The sequence below is a fragment of the Carettochelys insculpta genome, chromosome 9, assembly GCF_033958435.1.
Source record: "Carettochelys insculpta isolate YL-2023 chromosome 9, ASM3395843v1, whole genome shotgun sequence".
NCBI classification, from domain to species: domain Eukaryota; kingdom Metazoa; phylum Chordata; order Testudines; family Carettochelyidae; genus Carettochelys; species Carettochelys insculpta.
The window spans coordinates 40,550,562-40,574,077 of record NC_134145.1 but is presented as its reverse complement, the minus strand read 5'-3'; the positions used below and the strand labels follow the sequence as shown (position 1 = coordinate 40,574,077).

Sequence of the window (23,516 nt, the reverse complement as noted above, 5' to 3'; positions counted from 1 at the left end):
ATTCTATGACAATACCCATATGCAATAGTCATTACAATGATAGCTCTGCTGTAACTATTGGGGGTCTTACAGTGCAAGATAAAAGGAACAAAACTAAACAGCGTTTTTCTTATACTGGTACTATTATCTGCAACCTTGTATGGAGCTCCAGCTGTTGTTCCATTTGGCAGTCCCAGTTGTGCTTCAGACACCACCACTAGCACAGTCTCTTCAGTATCCATGTGGAATCACTGGGGAAGAAAATGATAAATATTGGACTGACTAAATTCCATGGGTGCCAGAATCGTGTGGAAACTCATTTCTCTATCCCTTTCTAATTGGACCCATATATAGCTCTTGACGTGTCTTTCCAATGTATACCATCCAAGATGAAAGTAATTTGGTAAAGCTCAGCCTGGGAAATACTGAAGAGGGCTGCTCAGCTGTGACAGATATTTGTGTACCTGGGAAAGCTGAGGGCTTTTGGCTGACTATTGTAAAAGTAACCCACAGTCACAAACTTCTAGACTCTTTGATTCCATCATCATCAATAACCATGGACTCAGTGCCCATTGGTGTCTGATGCCTCTCTCACTGTTTCCTTCCATCTTTCCCTATCCAGTGCAGAGTGGCTTAGTTTCTGTAGACTAGCTCTGCACCAATCTGCTATATCATCTATCCATTCTCTGTGGGGTCTGACTCTCCTATTCGAACCATCCATTATGCCAAATACTAGAGTCTTGATTTTTCGTTCATCGTTCATTCTGCAAATATGTCCAAATATTTGTAGCTTCCATTTTATAGCCGTCTGCACTAGGTTCTCTTTTGGCTGTATCTTTCTATATAATTCCTCATTGGTGACCTTCTGCATCCATCCTATTCTCAGAATCTTTCTACACCAACTCCTTTTGAATGCCAATATTCTTCTTTTCGAATCTTTCGTTATCACTCAGGTCTCACATCCATACAACATACAGCTGAATACACACGTTTTCAATACGCTCAGCTTTGTTCTGAAGCTAATTGCTTTGTTTTTCCAGATCTTAGCCATCGCCTTCAAACTCTCTCTTGCTTTCACTATTCTAGTCACTATTTCCTTCTTGCAGTCTAGATCATATGTTATGTTGCTCCCCAGATATGTGAATTTCTCCACATTTTCTAGTTCAATACCATCAACATTGATCTTCCTTCCTATTTCCTTATCTCCAAATACCATTGTTTTTGTTTTATCGATGTTCATAATCAGTCCGTACTGATTCCCTTCTTTAACACCTGCACCGTTTTCGCTATCTTCTCCTCATCTTCCTCAATGGTAACTATATCATCCACTTAGACAATGTCAGTTCTTTTACCATGCACAGATATCCCTTCTACCTCTTCCTTGATCTTATCCATCGCTCTCTCCAGATGTGCAATGACGATACTTGGCGATATTGGATCTCCTTGTCTCATACCTCTACTTGTTTTAAACCAGTTTCCCAATTCCCCACATGTTCTCACCGCTGCCTCCACATTGTCATTGATATCCTTCAACAACCCTATCAGTCTGCTACCCACTCTGTATGACTCCAACACCACCTAAGTCACTTTCTGATCTATACTGTCACATGTCATTGTCCATAAATATCTTTCTTGCAGAATACCCGACAAAGAAAACTATGGACCTTTTTCACATAGTCTTCATTTTTGTCATCCATACCTTAATTCTTTCCAAGCTTGGCCTTACAATAGGCTTTTTTCTGTGATTAACTTCAAAAGCCACATACAAACACCAATTGGTTCGGAAGATACCTTCATGCCATCTAAACAGTGCCAGCAACTGTGCCTCTGTGGATCACATTCTTTGGTAGCTACCAATAACATTCCCGATAAAATTCAGCAGGAGTCAGTCATGTCTTGAAGCGAGTTATAGTTTCAACTGATGGGAAAAGGGCATTCAGTGTAGAGATCATATCTTTAAAGCACATCTTTGTTAGGAGGTGGTACAGAGACACACATTCTTGGGGGAGCACAGCAAGGATGGTACCTCAGGGAGAATCTCTGTAAGATGGGGAACATCCCTTTAAGAAGGTGCATTCTGTTACTATTGGTGTAGAGCTGTCTCTGTGCAGTGGGAAGAAGGCATTTTTCTCTCCCTGGGTCATCATCTTCAGACCTGTACAGGGGAAGCAGTTGTGTGCCAGGCAAAAAGTGTGGAATTACTGAATTCTCCCACCAGCCAGGCAAAATCTACTTTAATGTGTGCCATGTATTGACCACATTTCCACATATGTACGCTACACTCCAGAATGCTCTTCTGAGTCTCTGTAACATCACAAAAAACCTACAGACAGGCATTTCCATGGGTTTCAGGGTAATCTGAACCAAGGAAGAAAATTTACGCCTTACGTTTCTCAGCTGCCCATATACTTTTTGGTTTGTGGGTCTGCATACCAATGGCAGGCCAAATTTGCCTCTGTTTTTGTGAGAGTAGAGCATATTTAAGGAAAGTTTCATTTTCATTAGTAGAAAGGAATAAAGCATAAACCTGGAAAAATAAAATATTTTCCAGTTGATTGTGCATGACGCAATTGAGCCCTCCATGTATCCGTGCTTTCTAGTTCTCATTCATAAACGGCTGGTTTTTCAAACTGCGCCTCAGGCATAATTTAATATAAACACCCATTTACTCACCATGCACCTTTTTTCGTGCTAACATAGTTGGCACAGATTTATTTTTTCAATCACTATTCCTTGTGAGTTTGAGGCCTATGAGGAACGTTCTGTAATCCACTCTTATAATTTTATTAACCAGAGAGTTGGCACAGAACTGATAGCTTTACCTTCAGAAATGCCATAGTATTGACATTTGTAAGTTAATGTAATATTAAGCAAAACTCAATTATGTGTCAACTGTTAACAGTGCAAAATGAATACAGAAGTGAAAGCCATTGCTTGCTACCTTTCGATTTCACTGTTTTTTTTCTTTTGTACATTACTGCTCTGTTACGCTGTGATACTTACATAATACAGGTAATATATTTATTTTGGGCAATTACTAAAATGAATAAACACTCAATGTCATTTTTTAATTTCAAATTTTCATTAATGGACTACAGGTTGAACCTCTGTAATCTGGCACCCTCTGACTGGTGCCAGACAAGATAATTTGCCAGACCACAAGTGTTCAATATTGTCTAGCAGCATTACTGATACTTGCACTGCTTACTGGACTGTTAAAAGACATTTAGAGATAAATTTAAACTAAGTAACAGCACAAAACACTGAGGGCTAGGACTGGTGGCTGGAAGCAACCTTTATGGAACTAGGTGAAACCTGGCCACATTCATAGTAGTAATTCAGCTAACTAAAATCATGCTGGATTACTGATGTTGCTGGACTGCAGAGTTCTGGAGTAGAAAGGTTCATTCCGTACTATTTTCCCTAAACATCTTTGTTTACCCTGCGCCTCGGCTTTTGGACAAATACCATTTAATATAATTCATCTCTGGTGTAACTTTATTGGTGTCAATGGGAATTAAATCTGGATTAATTTTGTTTGGCTGCAGAAACCTTTAAATCTAATTGACTTTCACTGGCTTGCCTGTGGGGCTGACTGAGCTCAACTTGTAGTCCCTTGAAGACAACCTTCTTCTTCAATGTCAGGACAGTTATCAAGGCCCTAGTGGCGAAGATGAACAAACCATTTGTAAGGATTTATGGTCCATTGGTATTGCAAAAGGCTCTCTCGAGAAAAAGAAAAAAAAACCCTGTTTTATATGCAGTTGTGAATTGCACTTCAGAAAACAATTTCCTTTCTGATTTGTATTTCATTAGGAACACACTGTCTAGCTGTCCAGAGCTGCTGGAGCCCAAACCACTGCCTTTGATTACTTCCTTGACTGTACAAAAGTAACACCATCATGTTTGACCTCTGGGATATGCAGGCCTCTGCAATCTCTCCTGCAAGTTAAAGTCTTTCCATTTATTTTGCTGGGAATAGGATTCAGTCTTAACTCAAGACAATTGGAGAAAATAAGCACACATATTTTATTGGCATTAGTCTAAAAAGGTGCCTGTTCTGTACTATATAAATAAAGTTGATTGCCTAACCTATTCAAATAGAGACCATCAGCAAGAGCATTCGTTAGAGACAGTCAAAACATGGTTTATCTCAGCTAATGTTAAGTCTCATTGACAAGTTGGTATATTGAAAAGACAAAAATATTCCACAGAGAGGATGTTCTACACTAAACTGTAACAATTTAAAGTCACATGCATGACCTCACTAAATCCATATGTATGTTCAAAAGGGCTATTCATAAATATGAAATACAGGTTTATGGGATTAAACAAGAAAACATGCTCCAATTATACCTAACAATATAATATATATAAATATGTAACAAATGTTTATTTTTTCTTGTGTAGAACATCCATGTTCCATCAAGTAAAAAAATTGCAAAATAATAAAGGAAAAGCTATATTTTCTTTTTATAGATACAAACTTTCAATACAATAGTTTCATTTGAAGAAAAAGCAAGAGACTTCAAAGTGGGTTGGGCATCATTTCAAAATGTATAGGTATCATTAATAAAATCTGTGACCATAGTAGAAGAGAGACTCAGAGGGGTAGCTGTGTTAGTTTGTAGCTTCACAAATAACAAGTAGTCTTTTAGCATCTTAAAGACCAACATTTATTTTTTAGGCCGTGAGCTTTTGTGGGTAAGACCTGAAGAAGTGGGTCTCACCCATGAAAGTTCACTGTCTAGTATATGAATTTGTTAGTCTTTAAGGTGCTACAAGACTGCTTGTTAATAGTAGAAGATGATGCATTTTGTTTAAACACCAGTGAATAATTAGGATTGTAACAGTGATGAAATGGCAAAAGTCAAGTCAAATGAGACTGTAACAGCTTGGAAGCTTTTAGGATTAGTTCAACTTCACTGTGCTCTTTGGTGTGGCTTGTGCTGAGAGCAGCATTATCCAGGAGCAGAGATTGTCGGCAGAGAAGTACAGGGACTGTAGCTATAGCTGCCAGATGTGCAGGGGGTCAAGGAGGCATCCTTGTACCTCCCCACCATACTGCATACCCATACAGGTATTGGGCAGTTTTCTGGGGGTTAAGAGCTTCTGCCCTGCATAGGAGGGTATCTGTTTTCCTACTCAGGTTACTTACTTAATAGTTTGACACCATCACGTCCCTTGATGTTCTGGTTGTCACTTCAAGAAGTACAACCTTGCCAGATGTTTATTCTTCAGGACATGGCAATTCAGAAGTGGAAATGGAGCACCAGTTCTAGATACTACAGTTTGCGGAAATATGCTGCTTCTTTGATAAAGAAGTGTAGATAGAGGACTCCTGGTAGAGTGATGTGGAGACAAATTTTACTATCAAATTATTTGAACATAAAATAATATAAAAACATATGGTTTCATGAAATGACAGTGGTAACTCCCATAATCCAAATTATAGCTCAGTGCAACCAAATAAAGGAGCTCATTTTCTGGTCACCAGTACTTGCTTTTTCATTACTTTTATATTGTATTGTATAAAAAAGAAAATAAGAAATCTTTCTAATAAGTGCTTTTCCAATTAATAACTCCAGTGAATTGTTTAATCCCCTTAAACTTCACTCCCAAGTAAAATTTAAGATGCTTTCCAACATTGCTAATATAGTTTGCTTGTACTAACACAGAGATGCCTGATATTTTTCCATTTGTAATGTAGTACACAACTGAAGATTTATTGGAATATGACTATGAGTATGGGGAAGCAGATTATAAAGAGACTGACACTGTAACAGAGGGACCCCCACTATTCCAGGAGACAGTAGCACAAACAGAGGTAACAAAATATGGTCCACTTTTTTGTGCAGTGTCCTGCTGTCCTCTGTCATGTGGTTTGTCATTTTGTGTTATCTCTTTATGAAACTTATTGTATTCCTTTCACTCACTCCTTTCATGTGTATCCATAACATTTGTTTTTATTTAGCAGTGGAAGGCATCATGACTTACTGGATTCATTTTGCCTTATCTTCCCTTTCCTTCACTCATGCTTTCTGCATTTCTCTTTCATTTTATTTATGTTTTTTTCCATTCCATCTTCCACCACGTTTTTCAGAAAAAGAAAGCCAAAGCCAAAAAGAAGAAGAGGACAGTGGCTGCTAACTCAAAGGACAAACCCACAAAGGTTACAACAAAAAAATCTGAAAATTTTGCGTCCAAGAAGAAGAAAAGTTACCAAGCAGCAGCAAAAGGCAAACTAGGGGTAAAGGTAGCAAAGAAGTAATCAAGATCTTTCCCAGGCCACGACTGGAAGATCTCTGATCATGAGACATAAATAGCTCTAACCCCCACTAGATGAATCCTCTGTGGCTAATACCATTACCTGATTAAATAGTGATTACTGCTGATTATGTGCCTTTTTTATATTTTTAATGATGTGTTTTCTTTTTAACATAGGCCAATATTGTTGACGAATTTCAAGAATATAGTGTGACTGAAACTGACTATGGGATTTCCCAGACCGAGGCTCCCAGGCAAACAAGTGAAGCTAATGAGGTAATGAGGACGGGGAGCGGGGGAAATATGGGCAAAGATACTCTACACATAAAGTTTTAATCAGAATCATTACAAAAGCAAGAACAAGAAAAGGGAACCCCCCCTTCTTGCTGTGTGCCTCTGGGTAATTCTTATTGATGGGACTTCATGCAAAACTTGGCTCAAAACCTACAGACTTTTCTTGGGATAAAACCCTATTGATTCTACTTTGCTCAAGTAAAAGCTGTAAAATCCTCAGGCAACAGACCAGGTACATAGCTGCATGCCATTTTGGGGCCCTGTGCCTGTTACCCAGCAGACATAGCAAAGCATTACTGCCAGTACAGCGGGAACAGGTTTCCATTCTCCCAATCCTGCTCTTCACTTTTTCACCTTATATGCTCAAAATTCTACACCTCTCTGGTGGTGGATCAATCCTTACATGAATACTATACACCAGTTGTCAAGAGTTGTCTTTTACAATTTTCATACTGAACTGAAGCAAAGAGGGACACTAACCACTGGCTTGCTGTTGCTTAAAACTGCTTATTTTGATATTCAGCCAGTTGAAATTGTTGAAAGTAAATATTTTCCTTCATGCAAATAATGGCATATTGATACATGTTGAAAGCCATCATTTCCTTTAACAGTTCTGCAAAGAACAAAGAAACCCACTGCAAGCTGTTAAGGCTATAATCATTCAGAACATGACACTCTCGTTTTTCCTCAGTGCTTATATATTTGTTATGTGACTTAAAAATCAAATGATGATAAATTCTGCTAAAAAGAACCATATTAGACAGCCATAGCCAAAAGCCTGAATGATATTTCATTATTGTAAAGTAACATTAAATAATGTGATGGCTAATTATAGTGAAGAATTACTGTAAGGGGTTTCTTTTACATAATGCTTTCAACATGAACATACAGTACTTGAAAGATGTGCCAAACTCAATTCTTTTCCTAAAGCTAGAGCCATGACTCATTAAATGGGACCATGAAGAGATGCAGGAATTGGCCAGCGTCTTCTTTCCAGATTTGGAACTGAAAAAACAAACAAACAAAAACTAACAAACAGAAAAGCAACTTCTCAACAGTTCAACACATTTTAGTAACGTGATGAAAAACAAGAAAAGAGGCAAAGCAATTTTTGCAATTTTTCGTTACTTCCACCTTGTTCATCTTAGAAATTAAATGTGAATGGCAAGACTTTCTACTGTCAAAACCGGAGCTCTAGGGCTGTGTCATAATCTTGCAACAGTTGAAATCAATAATATTAGACATTGGCGGGAGTTGTGAATAAACTTCTTGAATTGTACACAGTGGTTTAGGCAATGTCATTATTGTAGCGGGACACTCTCTAAGTGCCAAATCTTTTCTTCAGTGGAAGCTGCATGCAGGTATTTTATATAAAGGGAAAATTTGACCCCAAACTCTGAACTTGGGTTTTCACAGGTAAACAAAAAAGTGTTTGATTTCCCAAGATGATGGACTGATTTCGATCTATGTTCATGTAAATCAGAAATAATTATATTGTAGTTAGTCAATTACACTGGTGTTAATTTGATGTCAAATCAGAATCTGGCCTTCTGTTTTAATTGCCATTGACTACCATGCCATCATGATTGGACCAATATATTGTTAATGTTTTCAGATGCGCTATTTGAGAACAAATCTTTTCACCTCTATGCAATGTGCCAGGACATATGGCTCCTATGTTCAATGTTTTGGCCCTGATCCTTTCAAAACCTTCCACAAGTCATAATATAAAAGAATCCATGTTCTTTTTCCAATTTACTTTGTACACCTGAGGTAAGGTGCTGTCTAAAAACCTTTGATGCTTATAACTTGATTGCTTGGTTTTATACTGTTTTTATAATTGATGAAGGAAGCTGCAAGCAATACTTAGCTTTCTGAAATTTTCAACTTTTCTTCTATGAGCTTTGCTGTTGGAATCCAGACTGAGCCAAATATATATAAACTGTTACGGAAGATGTGAATCAAGACTTGTGTGAGTGAAAAATGAGCTGCAAAATCAATAGAAGAAGGAAACAAGTTGAAACATTTCACATGGCACTGTTGTTTATTGACACAAGATAGTCGAGAATGCTGTACATAACTAAAGTAATGCTTGCACTTCCTGCACAATGCAAATTAGATAGATATTGTTTAACAACTCTGAATTAGTTCATGGCTTATTGGGATGCATGTGTTTGATTTTACTCCACAACACTCAAAAATGTTATGCATGAAAAGTGTGAAACCAAGCAAGGAAATGTAGATGTATTTGGCATAGAAGTAACATTGAGCAAGCAAATGCACATAGTGTATTGCATATGCAGTAAATTCAATAAGTTTTGGGAACAAGCTGCCAATAAAGTGTATTAATATGTTACTTCTTTGTACACACTCAATGTGCATAGAATGAGCTTTTAATTAATTTGAAAGGCTGGTTTCCCAGTTCTTCAGAATCTAATTAAAAGACAACATGCTGATTTTCTACTGTTCTGTCTTCTTTTAGACAATTCATCACTGTCAGTCTCCAAATGCATACATTGCTTTACTAACAGTAACCCACATATTCCTCCTATTCCCCAAACCTTTGCTGCACATATGAATAGCACAATCCTGTTGAAGAAGTATTTGCAGAAGAATACCTAACTGGAGAGGATTATGATTCAGAACATAAAAACACTGAGGATACTGAATATGGAAGCAGAGGAGTAGACCTCAGTGAATCTGATCTTCGGGTAGATGGAGAATTAGGCGAATATGATTTTTATGAATATAAAGAATATGAAGACAAACCAACCAATCCCACTAACGAGGAGTTTGGTCCAGGTGTTCCAGCAGAGACTGATATCACAGAAACAAGTGTAAGTTGGTTATGGACAAAATGTGCTAGTATTAGATTCATCAAAGTTTGCAATTCTTTTATAGTTGTCTGGATTTTCTTTCTATTATTTGAGATTATACTGCCTGGTCCAAAGCTCTCTGAAGGCAAAGGGAACACAGCGCCTTTAGTAGGCTTTGATTCAAAGTTGTATGTTTATTTACATTTCTGAACCTCCCTTTGTTTTTTCTTCTGGGATGTCTAAAGAAAACTCACAAAATAAATTAAATTATTATTTTTTGGGCTAAATCTGGAAAACAAAGGAATTCCTACTTACTGAATAGAGGTATATGAATTATAATGATTTTCATGAGTTTTATATGATAAAATATATAATTTTGAGCAAATATCCTTTATTTAAGCTAAACATTTGTTTAAATGGGTCTGAGTGTCTGCTACCCATCCGTGAAAATTTCCAAGGGAGTGGGAATGGGAAGGCCAGAACTCTGTGTGGGAGAATGCACTGTTCCTTGCTGATGCTGCCTTCCAGAGTGAGGGAACCAGCCATAGCTTTGCAGATGTGGTTGAGTTCATGGCCTGCCAGCATTCTTTTTCTTGAGGCTCCAGTAGGAAAGCAGGATGATCCTGTGGCTCCTGTGAATTATGGTCAGTGGTGACCTTCTCTTTTTTGCTGCTGTACAGGCTCTTGTCATTCCCAAACCATCATTTGGTTATTATCTATTGGCTTTGGCTTCCCTGTCAATGTAGCTCACTGTCCATTTTCCCAGGAAGATAGAAAATACAAAAGGGACTAAGACTTCCACTTGGATTTCTCATTGGGAAGCCCTGCGTGTAATAGAAAGAGAGCATTTTATGTGCAGTGTTTTCTCTGCACCTGTGTTTTCTACAGACAAACTAAAGTAGGATCATATCTAGGAAATGATAGTCCAGGCCATCAAGTTGCTTCTCCCCACCAGCCCTGAGGGCCAGGCTTTTACATCACATTTACTGCTTCTTCACTTCTCTCTCAACCATGCAGTGGTAGTTGCATTTGTAAATATATCTTAGCAATGTCTCTGTGATATGAATTTGTATTTATCGCTCCTCATGGAGACACACCGAAGCAGAATTCTCTTGCAAAACTGCATTGTCTGGTCCCATATGCTATCTCCTCTTGTTGCTTAGGAGCTGGCAATTTAAACCCTGATACTTGCTGAGTTAGTGCTGCCTCTGCCCTCTTGTAAAGGGATCCTAAAGAGATTAGGGATCAACAATGGCTGGCTACGGCCTCATTAGAAAACTCTCAAGCCTTACCCAGCAGACTGTCAGACTCAGCACATAGCCCCCAAAAATCATGAGTAATGCTACTTAACTGGTAATAACTAAAATAACAGCATCAAAATAAATGAGAGAAATCTCTCCTGTCTGTATCTCCAAATTGAGGTATAGTCTGCTGTTACAAATGATTTTTGCTCTTAACCTCCACAAGTATTAATGACACCTATATGTAAATCACTTTAATGTTCAGTGAGAACATGTCCTGTGAATGGAGCTATTTTCATTGATACGATAAAGGAAACTATACATTATTCTCTAGACTTATGGAAGGTAGGATTCATCTAAGAGCTTCTCTTCTTGGTTGCTAGGCAACGTAAGATTATGGATAAAGAATGTGAAGTCTCCTGTTTAACCAGTGATACTAATGTCTGGCCAAACATCAGTAAAAGTCTGTTTTCCTGCCCTACAACAAGGGGGAAAAGCTGTAAAAACTAAGAGACAAACACAGGGTTTCATTTTCAGTGTCACATACTATAGAGTGCTGCTTCTCCGAAGCTTCCAATCTCTAATTTTTATTATTATATTTGTTGCTAGATTTTCTGGCTCTGCTGTGTCATACCTTATTTAAAAAGATAATGGTCCACAGCTTGAGTAAAAATCAAAGGAAATATCCATTCAGCAGGAAAGACATTTTTTAAAAAAGAAATCTTGGATCCTCCTTGTGTAACCTTTCTTTATAACGAATAGCACTTATTCAGGTAGGTAGTACCATAAACCACAGATGGCATAATAACATGAGTAAGTGCTCTTACCACAAGTAAGGTTTGCAGAATTGGGGCATTAAAATTGCCAGAACATTTGCACATATTTTTTTTTATAAAATCTATTTTTCCTGGTAGAAATAAAGTGCCATGTGAGCACAAAGACAATATTAGTTTCAAGCAGAAGTATGTACAAGGACTTGATAGATGTGTTAGATCATTTTATTTCTCTCTATATTAATATAGCCAATGCAAATATTTTCTTTTAATCTGATATATTGGGAAGCTGATAGAGGGGCAAAATAATGATGGTTTTCTAAAATAGTTTACCAAAATATGAAATTTTACATCCATATAAGTGTTTTTGGGTCATTAAAACAGCCTAGGAGGTTTAAACTCCCTAAAACCAGGGAGTTTTAGACCCCCTACCTAAACAAAGAAAAAAACAAAGAAAAACACACCACATGTTTGAATCAAATATAAAAACATATTGGCTGTGTCTACACTAGCTCCCAACTTTGAAGGGAGCATGGTAAGTGGGGCGTTGGGAGATTATTAGTGAAGTGCTGAGGTGTATATGCAGCACTTCATTAAGCTAATTCTCTCCTGTGGCAGCTTCAAAGTGTTAAACTTTGAAGTGTTGGCTTGCGTGTAGCCACAGCTAACCCGCTGGTACTTCGAAGTGCCCAGGCTACGTCTAAGTCCCTTTACTCCCGACACCCTACTTACCATGCTCCCTTCAAAGTTGGGAGCGAGTGTAGACACAGCCATTGTGTTTTACTGAAGACAGCATGTGCCAGTCTATAATTCCAAGATATGTCATATTCATATCTGAGAAGATACTACAAGTAGTGGTGGTATCTGGAGTGATGTATGGTGATATTTTTACTGGCACTCAAAGTACAAGTACATGAAACTCAAGATATAGGCAAATACATTTTGAAGCTGATGGGCCATGTCCTGACGTTTTTCTGCATCAAAGGCAGTTTTGTGCAAAAATCAATGGCAGGTGATTACATGGTGTGTGGTACTTGAGTGTAATGTTCCATGAGAGTACAGTGCCTGAGAAAATGTACTACTTCATTCTTTGAAAACAAACTATTATGTGGGAGAGTTGTTTAATATTTCATTGTGTGTCCATTTAGAGGCCTAAGGTAATGATTGTAGTGCAAAGGGTTAACTACCCCACTTGCTAAAACCTTGCCAGATTAAATGCATCAAGAAGTTTTACAGTGTATTAATCTAAGAAACAGTTGGATTTGGTTATTTTTGAGCCCCTTTTAAGCTCTCAGTAACATTTAATAATAAAGTTATAAAAGGTGCAGTTGTTACAATCCCAAATATAAATATTTAATGAAAATCAAAGCTCATCTCACATCATCTGAGTATCACTACATTAACTGTGGGTGATGTTTTCAAAAGTATGGGGCTGTGGTTACACTAGTGGGTTTTGTTGAGAAAATGTGTGGAGCATTTGCACACAAAATGGAATTTGTCAACAGTATCCTGGCAAAACACAGCACTTTTGCTGGCAGCGTTCTGCCTCAAAGCTTTGAGGCATAATGTTGCTGTTGACAGATTCTGTTGACAAAAAGCTGTGTGGTTGCTCTGGGAGGGCCTTCTCTGGATAGATGGGGCAACCACAACAATGGACAGTCCTGCTGCTGTGCTTCTGGGTGCCTGTTTTATTGAGAGACTAGCCAGGCAGTCAGGCTGCTTTGTTGACAGAGCTAGGCTCTCTCCTGATTTGCTTTTGTGTGTGGCTGCACTCTGTCCACAGAGGTTTTGTTGGGAAAACTCTCCCAACAGTGACTTCTGTTGACAGAGCACTGTACTGTAACCATAACCTGAGTGTTTAGTGATCCAGCTGCTATAGGCTTTATATGGGAGGCAAGCTTTTTGCTCAACTTGATGCTTTTGAAAATCTCCTCCTTTCCCACCAAGCCGTATTTTCATATCTGAGCTTTGGTGTCTTTCTAGTGACTTATGGCTCTATTTTGAAATAGGAGCTACGGATTGTAGATGCTCTATTTTGAAATAGCTGAGGGCTATTTTGAAATGCATTTTGTGTGTAGCAGCTTTATTGAAATAAACCGTTCCAGAAACATCTCTTCTGGAATAGCTTGATTCAAAATAATGCTGCTTTGTAGGCATACCCTGATTTGTGGCTATAATCTGTGTCTCAGAGGCACCTGCACTCAGATGCATGCAAAATGCAAACAACTAACTCTTTAAAAATTTCTCCCAAAGTATTTCTGTTTAAGGACACATCTACATAGAGGTGTTCTGAGCAGTCTCGCAACTGGAAATGGCTGCTCATTAGCAGAATCACCTGGCTAATTAGCATAGCCATGCAAGATCTCACTGCTGAGAGAACTGCAGGAATAAGGCACTGGTGGTAGAGGGGATTTTAGCCAGCAGAGGTACATCCTCACCGTTTGTTTACTGATGGCAGCAGCCTCTGGCAGTAGTGAGATCTCGCACAGCTATGCTAATTAGCCACGTGATTGTGCTAATAAGTAGCCATTTGCAATTATGAGACTGCTCATTAGCATGGGGCTGCGGGGAGAACAGCTCTGTGTAGAAGTGCCCTAAGTGAAATTACCTTCAAAGTGAACAGGCTGGATTGGTGATGTAGTGTAATGGTAACACACCACAGAGTTACACAGTTATGACCTGCACTCTCCTGTTGTGGGGACAGCACAGTCAGTTACTATGAGAAAGGACTGCAATGATTCACGGTACAGAGGAACTTTTGGCTAATTCAGGACAATATTGGCAGTAGTAGAGAGAGCTATATCCAGCATTCTATAGCCAGAAAGATCATAAGTAAAAGACAGAAAGAAAAAATTGAGGGAGCTGGAGCGTAATGAGACTTTCAGTCTGTAAAGTGTTAGAAAAGTTTCAAAACATCTAGCTTGCAGAAATAATTAAAAAAGTAATGGTCTAGATGTCTGCATACAACTGTAGAAACAGTTAGATGGAGAATTATGGTTATCATATGTAGTTAATAATAGAATCATAGAATCATACAGAGTAGGACTGGAAGGGACCTCGAGGGGCCATCGAGTCCAGCCCCCCGCCCTCTTTGCAGGACCAAGCACTTTCTAGATCATCCCTGAAAGCCATCTATCTAACCTCTTCTTAAATATCTCCAGTGATGGAGATTCTACCACCTCCCTTGGCAATTCGTTCCAGTGTTTGATCACACTGATAGTTACGAATTTTTTGCTAATGTCCAACCTGAACCTTTCCTGCCGCAATTTAAGTCCATTGCCTCTTGCTCTATCCTCAGAGGCAAGGAAGAACAAGTTCCCTCCCTCTGCCTTATGACACCCTTTTAGATACCTGAAAACTGCTATCATGTCCCCCCTCAATCTTCTCTTTTCCAAACTAAACAAGCCCAATTCTTTCAGCCTTTCTTCATAGGTCATGTTCTCTAGACCTTTGATCATTCTCGTTGCTCTCCTCTGGACCCTCTCCAATTTCTCCACATCCTTCCTGAACTACAGTGCCCAGAACTGGGCACAATACTCCAACTGAGGCCTAACCAGCACAGAGTAGAGTGGGAGAATGACTTTTTGTGTCTTGTTCACAACACACCTGTTAATGCATCCTAGAATCATGTTTAATTTTTTTGCAACAGCATCACACTGTTGACACATATTTAGCTTGTGGTCCACTATAACCCCTAGATCCCTTTCTGCTGTACTCATTCCTAGGCAGTCCTTTCCCATTCTGTATGTGTGACACTGATTGTTCCTTCCTAAGTGGAGCACTTTGCATTTGTCCTTACTAAACTTCATCCTGTTTACCTCAGCCCATTTCTCCAGTTTATCCAGATCCTTTTGAATTAAGACCCTATCCTCCAAAGAAGTTGCAACCCCTCCCAGCTTGGTATCATCTGCAAACTTAATAAGTGTATTTTCTATGTCAATATCTAAATCGTTAATGAAGATATTGAACAGAACCGGTCCTAAAACAGACCCCTGTGGAACCCCACTAGTTATACTTTTCCAGCAGGATTGAAAACCATTAATAACTACTCTCTGGGTACGGTTATCCAGCCAGTTGTTCACCCACCTTATAGTAGCCCCATCTAAGTTGTATTTGCGTAGTTTATTGATAAGTATATTATGTGAGACCGTGTCAAATGCTTTACTGAAGTCTAGGTATACCACATCCACCGCTTCTCCCTTATCCACAAGGCTCGTTATTCTATCAAAGAAAGCTATTAGATTGGTTTGACGTGATCTGTTTTTAACAAAACCATGCTGGCTGTTCCCTATCACCTTACCACCTTCCAAATGCTTGCAGATGATTTCTTTAATTACCTGCTCCATTATCTTTCCTGGCACAGAAGTTAAGGTGACTGGCCTGTAGTTTCCCGGGTTGTTATTGTTTCCCTTTTTATAAATGGGTACTATAGTTGCCCTTTTCCAGTCTTCTGGAATCTCTCCCATCTCCCACGATTTTCCAAAAATGATTGCTAAAGGCTCAGATACCTCTTCTATCAGCTCCTTGAGGATTCTAGGATGCATTTCATCAGGCCCTGGTGATTTGCAGACATCTAATTTTTCTAAGTAAATTTTAATTTGTTCTTTTCTTATTTCAACTTCTAAACCTACCCCTTTTTCACTAGCATTCTCTGTCAGGCATTCCTTCAGATTTCTCAGTGAAGACTGAAACAAAGAAATCATTAAACATCTCTGCCATTTCCAAATTCCCTCTTACTGTTTCTCCCTCCTCACTGACCAATGGCCCTACCCTCTCCTTGGTCTTCCTCTTGTTACCAATATATTTGTAAAAAGCCTTCTTGTTTCCCTTTATACTTGTAGCTAGTTCGAGCTCATTTTGTGCCTTAGCCTTTCTAATCTTGCTCCTGCATGCTCATGTTGTTTGCCTATATTCGTCCTTTGTAATTTGTCCTGGTTTCCATTTCTTATACGATTCCTTTTTTATTTTGAGATCATGCAAGATCTTCTGGTTAAGCCAAGGCAGTCTTTTGCCATGTTTTCTATCTTTACTACGCAGCAGGATAGCTTGCTTTTGGGCCCTTTATAATGTCTCTTTGAAAAACTGCCAACTCTCCTCAGTCGTTTTCCCCCTCAGTTTAGCTTCCCATGGGACCTTACCTACCAGCTGTCTGAGTTTACCAAAATCTGCCTTCCTGAAATCCATGATCTCTATTGTACTGTTTTCCCTTCTCCCCTTCCTTAGAATCGTGAACTCTATGATTTCATGATCACTTATACCCAAGCATCCTTCCACTTTCAAATTCTCAATAATTTCCTCCCTATTTGTTAAAATTAAATCTAGAACAGCTTCCCCCCGGTAGCTTTTTCAACCTTTTGGAATAAAAAGTTGTCTACAATGCAATCCAAGAATTTATTGGACAGTCTGTCCCCTGCTGTATTAGTTTCCCAACATATACCTGGATAGTTGAAGTCCCCCATCACCACCAAATTCTGGGCCCTGGATGATTTTGTTAGCTGTTTAAAGAAAGCCTCATCCACCTCTTCCACCTGGCTAGGAGGCCTGTAGTAGACTCCTAGTAGGACCTCATCCTTGTTTTTTACTCCTCTGAGTCTAACCCAGAGACTTTCAACCCGTCCATCTCCTGCGTCCATCTCCACGTCTGTCCAAGTGTGTACGTTTTTAATATACAAGGCAACACCTCCTCCCTTCTTTCCCTGTCTGTCCTTCCTAAGCAGGCTGTACCCTTCAATACCAACATTCCAATCATGAGTATTATCCCGCCAAATTTCTGTGATGCCAACGATATCATAGTTGTATTCATTTATTAGTACTTCCAATTCTTCTTGTTTATTTCCCATACTTCTTGCATTTGTATATAGGCATCTCAGACATTGATTTGGTCTTGCCTCCCAGTTTTGCCCTGGCCCTCTTTTTACTCTCCCAGTGTAGCCCATACTCCCTCCCATTTCAAGTTCATCTCCCAGGTATCCATGCTGTCCACTTACCTGCAGGCTTTGCTCCCCTGCCCCGTCAAACCTAGTTTAAAGCCCTCCTCACTTTAAACTAGGGCTTTAATGTCATTAATTGAATTATGTTTTGAACATATGTGTAAATTTTGCTCTCACTTTCATCAGTGGAGTTACTGTTGAAATCAATGGCATCATTTCCAGTTTATACCACATGAGAGTCATAGTCTGCAATGTACTGTTATTTGAGCACATCAGATATGCATTGATGCCCTTGGATATCTGTGTCAATCATAAAACAAAACAAAACAAAAACAAAACCAGCAAGGATGAAGAGAATTGTATTGGAAACCTCTATAGTGCAGAAATCTACACTTCCAGCTTGGAAAATTTTCAAGTTCAAAACAGCTAATTGGGGTGGGAGGCAATTGAAAAGGGTAGAATTATAAATCATATGAATTGTACAAAACTCAGTGCTCGCTGTGCCTGGTTTACAGCTTGTGCTGTTCCTAACTGCATTCTGGCATTAGTTTATGCCATCGGTTTCTTATTTTCTGCAGCTCTGAGAACATGAACCTGGTCCCAGCACACTTTGTTGTGCTGAATCTGAAAAGAGCTCTGAAATGACAGAAGCTAATTCATATGTTCCAAAGGGAAAACTGGCCATTCTTGAGATAGCTGGATAATGCTTTCATGGCTACTCAGCTTCGTTTCCTACTAAAGGAATGGAGTCACAGATTCTTGCTAGAAGTGGTGCTGTATACAGCATTTGTACAACAAGAAATGAAAGTAGGGACATAGCAAGTGACACCCCAATGGGGGAAATACAGGTTCCTTCTTGGCTAACTAACAGGAGAGCTCTGAGAAACAGCCTGACTGTATGACTGAAGTAGCAGTCACCCATCTACAAAATGGAGACATTGGCCTGCAAGAAGCTGGGGCCCAGTTAAATTAAATGATATCCAAGACAATCAGGGGAGATGGGCAAACAAGTAACTCATCTTTTCTTATCCTCTTCCCCCATCTCTGATTTCCACTACTCATGGGATAACAAGGTGTCTGGATATATCAACTCCCACTTCTTCGAAGGCATGATTGTGATGCATAGAGAGCAGTATGGATGCACATTGCGGCACTTCAAGGGGCAAGAGGACATTTTACAAAACCTCCTTGCCTTCACACACACCCACAGCACCTCTACATCTACAAACCTCAGAGCATGAACATTTTTCTCCTCTAGCAGAGTGGGTCAATCATCTCCCAAGTAATTTGGTTTAGTGTACAGCTCCCTTCTGAAGCTTGTATTTGCTGCAGGATCATGTCGCTTGCAGCATCATATATAAAAATAAGCTTATTAACTCTCCCCCTCACCGACCAACCATACACATACACACACAATGTTTTAGGATCTATTACATAGTCCTAATGAAAAGTCACACTGAAAAGTCATTGGGAATTTCACTGCTGTAGATGCTACAGGATAAGATAAGATTTGTGTGTGTGTGTGTTACATTCTTTGTGGTACGATCCAATCCAGCTTCAGTTTAAAATAACAATGTCTGTACTTTTTAGAATGCACAAAGTTTTTAGGCCCAATGCATATTGTCAATTTTTGTACTTGGCAGGTGACTGGGCATGGTGCTTATGGAGAAAAAGGACAGAAGGGAGAACCAGCTGTTGTTGAACCTGTAAGTACATAAGAGGAGATTTTCCTTTCTGAATTACTATGTGTTTTTCATACAAATTTACATCAGTACCAAATCATGTTACTTAAGGATAGGAATTCAGGATATCATATATGATTTCCTCCAGTGCTCCCCGGTATTACTCTGTGAACTGGCAACACAAGTGGTAAAGAGCTCTACAGTCATGCCTTCTCCTTCTGCCATGCACTGGGCCAACTGTTTAGTCTCTATGACAGACCACAGCTTCTTGTGAACAGGGGATAAATAGCCTCAGAAGACTTGAACCTGGATGGTTTTCATCAAACTGCCCCACGTACCATGAGACCAGCAAACAAAACCCTTATGTCGGTTTAATAAAACACTCGTTTTTGATGTTGTAGTACAAATACATAAAGATAGCAACACAGGGTCATGTAGCACCATGATGATGCAACATATGGATGCTGTGATTATTTATCCTGCGCTGAAATTTGTGAGCACTAATAATCGTAAAGGAACAGCAGTGTAATGAATGCTTCTCTGCTGTGAATAGCAATAGGGACATTGAAGCAGCTTGTACTTGAAGGCAATTATGTTGAAGCATTGTAGTTTAGATGAATATTATAAAACTGATTTTTTTTACTGGAACATTTTGCCTTAACTTTATATAGAGACTAGCATAAGCTGAATGCTACTGTCATTTAATTCTCTGGAAGTCTGGATGTCTTTTTCCAAATATTCATTTGACCGGCATGTAAATAAGTGTGATAATTTAAATGAGGTTTTAATGGCAGTTTGTATCACAAAATTACCAAAGTTTAGTGTTATTTTAAATCACTGGTCAAAAACATAAATTACAGTTAGAGAGAAAGATTTGCGAGTCACGAATGAAGCACAGTAACAATGACGTGGAAAAGCTCATACTGTATTAGCCCACAAAATATCTATTTGGTATACACTACTGTCATTACTCACTGCTACACGTAAATTCTCTAGCAGTACTTTTTTGGAAATATCTGTTGTAAGGCTGGATAAAGCATACAATGCTAAACAAACTCCCACAACAGTGTGTAAAAAGGAAGCTTCTGAAGCAAACCCAATATTTTTAAAGCTTCTATAGGGTGAACCTCTCTAATTTTAAACTCTGTCATTCAGCAACATCTGTAATCTGGCATGATTTAAATTAGCTGGATGACCAGTTGTAATGGTTGTGGCCAAGCTTCCTGTGGTCTCATGGAGTTTGTTTACAATTCTCAGTGTTCTGTGCTGTTATTTAGCTGCAATTTACCCCTAAATTTCCAGAGTCCAGTAAGCAGTGGAAATATTGGTTATGCTGCTAGACAATATTGACCACCTGTGATCTGGTAAAATCTCTCATCTGACACGGGCCAGGTCCCCGGGGTGCTGGATTACAGAGGTTCAACCTGTACTGCAGTACTGCAGTAACTGTAACTTACACTTCCATGATGTTTTATGCATGCATACACACACACTTATGATATCATCCCTGACCTTCTCCTGAAACCATGTTTTTGTATCAGACAGCTTCTCTGTAGTTTTTGTTCAACTCCTTCCTAACTGTAGTAAATAACCTTGGAATCCATCACCAAACTGTAAGGCTGGTTCTGCACAGAGCCACTCTCAAGGCAGCTCCATGCTAATGAGCAGCCTCACAATTGCAAATGGCTGCTCATTAGCATGGTCCTGCGGCTCATTAGCATAGCTGCACGAGATCTCTCTCTTGGCAGAAAGGGGTACCAGCAGTAAAGAGGTCGTGTGGATGTGCCCCTACCGGCAAAAAGCCCCTCTGTTGCTAGCCCCTTATGCCTGAATTTTAGCTAGTGAGCCAAGGGACCATGCTAATGAGCACTCACTTGCAATTGCAAGGCTGCTTATTAGCATGGAACTGCCAAGAGAGCAGCTCTGTGTAGACCCAGCCTAATTTGCATAAAATGGAACAAAAAGAGTATAGTGTTAAATCAGCACCTATGAGTTACCATTATATCTATTCTGCTAATAATTTTCCTTGAAAATTGATGTCACAGAAAATGTGACAGTCAGGGGAATTTAGGAAACTTCTGAGCAATTATTTTACTTGCTCCAGTGGATTCAGTGAAAAGTACAAATTATGGTTCCTGAGAGAAAATATTAAACTTAGTAGTTAAGAAGAGTGGACTACTTACGCTCAGATGACAATGTACAGTTGAGTATGGAAGTGAGACCAGAAGGATTTTAATGTCAAAAGACTCTTTAGACATTTTTTTTTGTGATTTTTATTTATTCTTTGCTTTTTACACTTTCTCCAAAAGGTAATGGTCTGGTGTCATTTTTTCTGTAGGGAATGCTTGTTGAAGGACCAGCTGGACCACCAGGACCTCCTGTAAGTGGATATTTTCTCATTTTGGTTGGCTTACGTTATTTAATTTTAGTGCATTCAGAGAGACCACTGTCTTCAGTAGTTATGAAGTGACATACTTAAAACCAGAGACATCATTTCTCACATGTAGAATGTACTCAGTACAGTAGACTAGGGCAAGATTTACAAACAACCTTAGCTCAAATGCATTCAGTGGGATCCCTGAGGTGGTGAGAAGCTTTTTGAAAGTTTTGAATTTTGAAAAACTGGCCATACATAAATATAGACAAAAATCTGCCTTCTTATTCTGAGATAATAATTTATAGGTCTTGAGCACATTTTTTCCCTAGACTGAGCACACTACTACTATCAGTCATTCAGCATAACCATTTTATGGTCTGGTTTTTTTCTTCATAGGGTCTTACTGGTCCCCCAGGTTTACAGGGTCCCACAGGTCCTCCAGGTGATCCTGGTGAGAGGGTAAGTCAAAATATTGATCGTGCAGTTTATTAATGGCGTATTTCACACTGATCATGGTAGGAGTTGATGGGACAAATTCTGAGCTAGTGAACAGTGACATAGCTTATGTGAAATTCATGGAGCTGCATAAGTTTATGCCAGCTGAAGATCTGGACAAAATACTTCATTTTAAGTAGCAATACATAATGAAAACCCAGCATAAAGAAGCAATGTCTCTGTAATACACTTCTAGGATTTCAATCTAACTCAAATTTCACTGTTTTATTTTAGTTGAATGATTTTTAAATGTAATAAAATAATTATAAAAATCCAGTTACAGATCTCTGGTATAAATTTGAATGAGATTTACACAAAATGTTTGAATAATAGGTCATTCAAATGAGGACAGAAAAAAATATGATGATATATAATAACAAAATCCTCATTGAAATGATGGAAATAATGGGTGCTGTCTGTTGAGCTATGCTGAAATATTGCGATCTTGGATGTAGCAAGGACAAGATAGCTTATTAGCTAGTATTCCATGGCTCTTGAAAGAACAGGTGTGATCAAGCCCATTTTAAACTCATGTATTTAATGCAGCTATTACTTAGGTCTCTGTTTACACAAGCCTTTTGTAAATTTTAAAACAGCCCAAAGGCATTCAGTTAAGGAAATATTTCTATGGCAAAAGATACTAACATTTTTCAGCTATCTGGGAAGTTTATTTCATTATTAAGATATTTTTGTGTCACAATAAGGAGGTCTGACATCAGGCACTGCAATTATTAAGACACTTTTTAAACTTAATTTAAACTCAGAGATAATAAAAGAATGTCTTCAAAGTCTCAGAACTAATCTTTATGCAGAGTGATTAATTATTTGTGGTTTTTGCAACACCTAGGAGCCATAGTTCTGGACCTGAATTTTATTGTGCTTGGTGCTGTACAAAGTCAACAGGAAAGACCCAATCTTACAATCTCTGTAAATATAAATGCTGTAGCTCCGAGGAGAATGCACCAAATTGTTCACACACAACAAAGAAGAGCCCCAATTTAAGTGCTTCCCTAATTAACTATAGCTAAATGTTGTGAATATCATCTCTGGCTAAACCAAAGGCCTCCCCAAAACCCACATATTTACACATCTATTTAACACTGATTCAGACTTCTGCACTGATCTGCTTTTTTTACACACACATACAATATATGCACAATTCACACGGATGAATACACATGGCACTGTAACTAGCAAGGCTAATTAATCTTCATTTCCTTTTTATTTCACAGGGGCCAGCTGGGCGGCCTGGCCTTCCAGGTGCTGATGGTTTACCTGGGCCCCCAGGTACCATGTTAATGTTGCCGGTAAGTCCTGTGGGAGTTACAAAGTGGTCACTCTTGTAGTAAGTAATGCTTTTGCTTCCAAACATGGGGAATGAATGGAAAAGATAAATCAAATATCCTGTTTTACAGCAGGTTCTGTCTTTGAAATGAGATGTACAACAAGAGATTTTCTGAGCATGGCCATTTGTGATTCTTGAAGAATACTTACCAATTTCATGAGAAAAACTGTTTGCCTGGTTTTCCTAGCCAAATTTGATCTTGAGTGATTGAACTGTGCATGCTAAAATACCTTCATACTTTTCAACTGTTAATTATATATTCTCCACTACCTGTATTAAATTATTTCATTGTGATGCACCTGAAAGCCACAGCCACT

The 23,516-nt window shown here is 38.8% G+C and overlaps 1 protein-coding gene across 1 annotated transcript in view; it reads left to right on the top strand.

Annotated features, from left to right (window-relative positions):
- Positions 1 to 23,516, top strand: part of COL11A1 (collagen type XI alpha 1 chain) — a 274,848-nt gene that overhangs the window by 78,472 nt on the left and 172,860 nt on the right. The window contains exons 6-12 of the mRNA XM_075002237.1: positions 5,690 to 5,806; positions 6,424 to 6,522; positions 9,123 to 9,377; positions 18,944 to 19,006; positions 21,321 to 21,362; positions 21,756 to 21,818; positions 23,087 to 23,161. Coding sequence (XP_074858338.1) covers positions 5,690 to 5,806; positions 6,424 to 6,522; positions 9,123 to 9,377; positions 18,944 to 19,006; positions 21,321 to 21,362; positions 21,756 to 21,818; positions 23,087 to 23,161 — 714 coding nt within the window. The remainder of the gene's footprint in view (positions 1 to 5,689; positions 5,807 to 6,423; positions 6,523 to 9,122; positions 9,378 to 18,943; positions 19,007 to 21,320; positions 21,363 to 21,755; positions 21,819 to 23,086; positions 23,162 to 23,516) is intronic.